Source organism: Pinus tabuliformis, chromosome 7, assembly GCF_031772625.1.
Source record: "Pinus tabuliformis cultivar Carrire ecotype Pingquan chromosome 7, CPIR1, whole genome shotgun sequence".
Classification (NCBI taxonomy): Eukaryota; Viridiplantae; Streptophyta; class Pinopsida; order Pinales; family Pinaceae; genus Pinus; species Pinus tabuliformis.
Window position 1 is genome coordinate 1,595,403,569 of NC_142293.1, and position 5,981 is coordinate 1,595,409,549.

The 5,981-nt window shown below is 32.4% G+C and overlaps 1 protein-coding gene across 1 annotated transcript; it reads left to right on the plus strand.

Moving 5' to 3' along the window:
* Positions 1–4,039: 4,039 nt before the first annotated feature.
* On the plus strand, positions 4,040–5,701 carry LOC149254214 (uncharacterized). The gene is made up of 3 exons (XM_089454724.1): positions 4,040–4,121; positions 4,320–4,802; positions 5,205–5,701. Exons 1-3 carry the CDS (start codon positions 4,040–4,042, stop codon positions 5,699–5,701), a joined length of 1,062 nt encoding a protein of 353 aa, XP_089310850.1.
* Positions 5,702–5,981: the final 280 nt, after the last annotated feature.

Sequence of the window (5,981 nt, forward strand, 5' to 3'; positions counted from 1 at the left end):
TATAAATAAGTGTTGCACTTCCAAGCCAAGGAAATAAGTGTTGCACTTCCAAGCCAAGGAAATATTAACTTTGTACACAACATTCCATGAAAAAAAATGTATACATATAAGGAAAATGAAAGAAATGTTTTTTTTATAAGAAGTTGATATAAGGTAAAAAAAATAAACACAATTAACAGTTAATTACATTGAGCATGGGATACACATCTTTGACCAATCTTTTGTAACCCTACTATACTAGGCATAATTTAGTTCTTTCATAATGGGTTTGTGACTATAGTTGTTTAACTATATGTATTAAGATAAAACCATCTTTACTAATCACATAAATTAAGATAGTATATTAGCATAGTAAATGTGATTATATTGATAAGCATATAAAGCATCCTCTAATCACTAATCTCCTAGCTTGCGTCAAAGAATGTGTAATAGATAATTTATTTGTATACATTTGTGTAAGTTAATAAGAAAATATAAAATCAATTAATTTTATAATTGGCTAACAAATGAGAACAAAAGTCAATGGGACTACAACATTACATCAAAGAAAGATAACAAGTTAAAAACACATCAAAATAAATAACTACAAGCATATCAATATCAATAACTTTAAGCATATATTATTTATTATCCTTGTGGCTTTTTGTTATGGTGTTTTAGGGTCCGCTCCCCATGCTTTCTTCTCTTTAAGTCTTCTCTAGGCCTCTTTGAAATCATTAAGGACATTTTAAAATATGGACTTGTCAACATCATATGGTATATACTCTTTGCCTTTGTTGAGGAAGCATTAAGATGTTCTTGCTAAACTTGTTCAAAGCCACGCAAAAAATGAAGTTTCCTACAAAATTAAATGATGATATATAATGAAATATAAAAAGTTAAGAAATAGAAACAAGAATGAGTACACTAAAGACTAATTGGAACATATTGCACCTAATATCGTCTCTCTCTCTCATAGTTCTTGAGAATATATGAAGGACCAATTTATCACTAAATCATAAATTTGGGAACCTTTTATGCATGTGTCGTACTACTCTTTGCATGTTATCACTACTTATTTCTACCCACTTTTGTGGTATTCCCTCGAACACTCCCTTATGACTATGTCAAAATTTTCATTATGGACAATCGTAGCACTACTAAATTTCTAAAACCTCCTATTCATCGATAACTTGTATGTCATGATAATCGAATGCATTTTATCTATGTTTTGCTGATAAAATGGATATCCATCTCTATTCATCCTCATCTATGGGCTCTTTGCTCAAACATTAATATGCATGCCATAGAATGAATACATGCCTTGTAAAATGTATTATATTGGATTTAATTATATTCCAAATTTCACTATAAATGTAGGAAATCATACCATGGTTAACTTTCTAAAATCTACTACGACTAAGATCCTTGGTACTTTCTCCCTACTACATCAAATATAAGTAATACATATCTACATCTCATTTCTCCTTTTTGGTTATAGTCTTTAGAAACGATGTAAGTTATTTTATTATCCTTTTGTGCAATGTTAAACATTCTACAATATGTAACAATTGGAATTATAAATGAAATTCTTCATAATAAAAATATATCTTCTCAATATTATATAACAATAATAAAGTTTGGAATTACCACTCACTAAGGCTTTTGTGTTGTTGTTATTTCCTTCATCAATTGCAATTTTTTTACCTTTCATTCTCTCATATTCCTCTTTCCATATGTATAGCATCATTATTTAAGGAATCTCCACCTAAATCCATGTGACTTGTAGATCTATTCCAATGACACACTCAAAAGTTAAGTACATAAATTCGAAAAATAAAACATATGCATAGGTGGACATGAACATTGAAAATATACACACATACGATCAATAGATGCAGAGATATAGAGACTAACACTCTAGCATTTTTGGTTAGCCAAAATCTTATTAACCAGTGATTTTATATCATTGCTTGATTCGACAACTTGCTCTAACCTCCTACCAAATGAATATAACAAAGTAGTAGCTTTAAATGAACATAAGATAGCCAAGGAAAAGTTCATTAAAAATGTCATATCCATGGGAAGGAAAGAATTGTAGAATGCTCTTCAATCAAAGTTTGAATATAAGGTGTCTTGGGCAAGCAACTCAATTGGTTAATCCAAGAAATGTGAAATCATTGAAACTCGAAAGACCCAGGTTCAAATCCCCCCTGTTATTAGTTACTATCAAACTTGACATATATACTAGCAAAAGTTTTGGTAATCAAGTCTAGAAACTAGTAACGATTTTTTGTATAAGAGGTCTTTTGTAACACATGTATTCCTAACTTGTCTTATATAGGGGATACTTCTTCAACCTCTAACCTTTGTTTCATCTAAAACTACGCTACAACATCTCTCCATTCATAATTTTGGGTTGATTTTAGTGAGGTTTAATTTATCCTAGGAAAATTATACTGCATATGCATTCAATATATAAAATCAATTAACCAAATATCATGTACTATGGTCAAAGTCTCGAATATCTTAGGTAGTTATAGATTTGGTAGTTTTGAAATTTGACACCGAAGGCATGGAAAGTTTCATTTTCATTTATATCTTTGTAGTAAGGAGTATAGGATCAAATATATTTAGGTATAATGTTTTGGTGTTCTCGCAGGTTTTCATTGGAGAGTGTTTGGATCTGTGGTAAAAAAAAATATCGACATTTTGGGCTAAGTATCATAGGTCATCATCAGGAAATCTATGGAAAAAAATTAATCTTATATTTGGCTGATCAATATATGTATATAAATAAATAATAATCAAATTATAAAAGCTAAAGTTGTAATGTCGACATTTTTTTAATAATAGAGATAAAGATGATTATTTAATATTTAATAATAAGGTTAATTAATATAATAATAATTAATAATAATGATTAATTAATTAATTTGGTTAGTAATTTAATTAAAAATGATTTATAATAATGTTCATTAATAATGAAGAATAATAAGTTTGATTCAATGTAATAAGGTAAATAAGAAATTAAAAGCTAATTTACAATATTACATTATTATCATTAAAATATATATGAAGTAATGTAATAATTAGTTTTTAAATTAATGTAATAAAAATCTAAATTAAATTAGATTTTAATGAAATAATAGTTAGATTTTAAATTAATGTAATAATAAGTTGAAAATAATCAATATTGTATTGTATTAATGGAGAAATGGTTACATGGTTGTAACGTAACTCCTTAAGTTAGGATTAGTTCCTAGGTTGTAGGAGTTTGTTCTCACCTCCCTATTCTTTTGAGATGTATTTATTTTTTACTATAGCTTGTAATTGTTCACTTGCTTAGAATCGACTGAAGATCGAGGGATTTGGAATCCGACCAGTCGAAAATGAACAATTTCGTACAATATTATCTCAACGAGACTAACAAACTCGATGGGACCAATTATACTAATTGGAAATTCAAGCTACAGACGTTGCTTGAGGGATCGAGCACTTGATCGATCGCTAGTCATGATGAGCAGAAGCCGACCATTTCGGCAGGAGTTACGACAACACTAATACAGGATTGGGATAAAAGGGAGAATAAGGCAAAAGTCTTATTGAAGATGTCTATTAAAGACAATATTATCCCACATATCAGAGACTGTAAATCATCCAGTGAGATATGGACTACACTCAAGAACCTTTACCAGACGCAAAACACCAATCGTGTCTTGTCGCTTAAAGGCAATTTGTTTTCCATGAGGATGGAGGAGAATGAATCTATTGTTGGATTCATTTGTTTTCGATGAGGATGGAGGAGAATGAATTTATTGTTGGATTCATTGCACGGGTTAAGGACCTGAAAAATAGATTGGGTGACAATGGGGAGAACGTGTCTAATTTTGATCTTGTCACAATTACATTGAACGAGATGACGGATGAATACCAGATGTTCATCACAGGCTTGTCTGCAAGGGAGAAAACCCCTGCATTTGAAGAACTAACAGGAATCCTAATACAGGAAGAAGAGCAGTGACAGAATTTGAGACCATAGAGTGTCGATCTTGCTCTGATGGTGAAGAAGAAGCCATACAAAGGGAAACAACCACAGGGACAGAAAGGCGGTGGTGGTTTTCAGAAGAGACCATTTAGAGGTATGTCTCCAAGTAACAATGGTAACAAATATGACATTAAATGCTTTTATTGTGGGAAAACTGGTCATTTAGCTAAGTTTTGCTTTAAGAAACAGGAAGATGAGGCTAGAAATAAATAGAGAAAGCACACAGGGCACTTTGCTGATGAAGGTCATAGTCATGATCTTTGATTATTCATAGCTGATTATGCTCTTTCAGATCTTGATGAGGATGAATCTGAAATATGGTTCATATATTTAGGCACGTCATCACATATGACAAGTAATAGGCATTGGTTCGAAAATTTTGAAGAAACTACTTGTGGAGCTAACATATATTTAGGTGATGACAAAGGTTATCATATCAAGGGGTACGATGATATTTTGGTGATGTTGCCTGATGGTAATATTAGATATATTAAAAATGTGATGTATGTACCCGATATTAAGAAGAAATTGATCTCTGTTTCAATGATGGCAGATCAATACTTGAAAGTCGAATTCTTCAGATCATATTGTGTCATAAAGGATAGCAAGAAGGAACTAGTTGCATTAAGAGTGCGTGTGGGAGGCCTGTATAGGTTGAACGTCAAGAGCATGCCACACCAAGATCTGGCTTCAACAGGACTGACAACCGAGAATCTTTGGCATCAAAGATTCGATCATCTTAACCTACAAGATCTCATGCTGCTGAAAAGAAAAGGTATGGTTGATGGACTACCTGCTTTTCAGAATGTTCATTTAGATTGTGATGGATGTGCATTAGGGAAAATGCATAGAGAAGAGTTTCCTTTGAATGCTGATAGGAAGAAAAGAGATATTCTGGAGCTTGTGCATACAGATATATGTGGACCTATGTAGACTAGGTCACTAGGTGGTGCATATTATTTTCTACTCTTTACTGATGATTGCACTAGATTCTCTTGGGTATATTTTATTAGAAAGAAGATTCATACATTTCAATGCTTTAAAGAATTCAAGAATATGGTGGAGAAGCAGATAGGGAAATTCATTAAGATTCTTTGCTCTGATCAAGGGGGAGAATACAAATTGGGAGAGTTCATGAAATTTTGCAGGAATCATGGGATTATTCAATAGTTCACAGTACCTCACACTCTGCATCAGAATGGAGTTGCAGAATGCAAGAACAGAACCCTTATGGAGTGTGCACGAAGTATGCTTCAAGGTAAGGGTCTATCTAATGGTTTTTGGGCTGAATCCATTAACACTGAAGTATACTTGAAAAATAGGAGTCCAACTAAATGTCTCAATTTTAAGACTCCTTTTGAAGCACTTTATGGATATAAGCCATTAGTGAATCATTTAAAAGTTTTTGGGTCAAAATCCTCTGGCCATATTCCCAAGGATGACAGGAAGAAGTTAGATCCTAAGGCCATGAAATGCATCTTTGTAGGATACTGCACTGAGTTTAAAGCTTATAAGTTGTTTAATACTTTGACTCGTAAAGTGTTTGCGATTTTAGATGTGTTATTTCATGAGCAGAATGAGGAAGGAATTAAGGAGAATAGACTTGAAGAGTGGCACATTCCATTGTTGATGGAAGAAAGCAGTGAGGACATGCAGCAGCAACAACAACAATAGCAGAAAGAGGAAGAGGCAGGTGATGCAATCAGTAAGTCGAGCCCGCTAAGGTTTGAAGTAGACAGATTTGAGGTGAGTCCCTTATCTAGAAGATCAGGTAGGAAGACTCAACTACAAGCCAGATTGAAAGACTATGCTTTAATGTCAAACATTTTAAATGTTATAGAGCCCACAAATTATAAAGAAGCTAGTCAATCTCATGAGTGGAGGGCCGCAATGAATGAAGAATTTGAATCTATTATTAGAAATAATACTTGGGAACTAGTTGAATTGCCTGAAG

What these genes read in the sequence shown, in the direction of transcription:
- LOC149254214 (XM_089454724.1), top strand. Translation starts at nt 4,040, where the DNA reads ATGGTGAAGAAGAAGCCATACAAAGGGAAACAACCACAGGGACAGAAA. An exon ending in TCAGAAGAGACCATTTAGAG is followed by an intron (nt 4,122 to 4,319) that starts GTATGTCTCCAA and finishes ATGCTCTTTCAG; the next exon opens with ATCTTGATGAGGATGAATCT. An exon ending in CATGCTGCTGAAAAGAAAAG is followed by an intron (nt 4,803 to 5,204) that starts GTATGGTTGATG and finishes AATAGTTCACAG; the next exon opens with TACCTCACACTCTGCATCAG.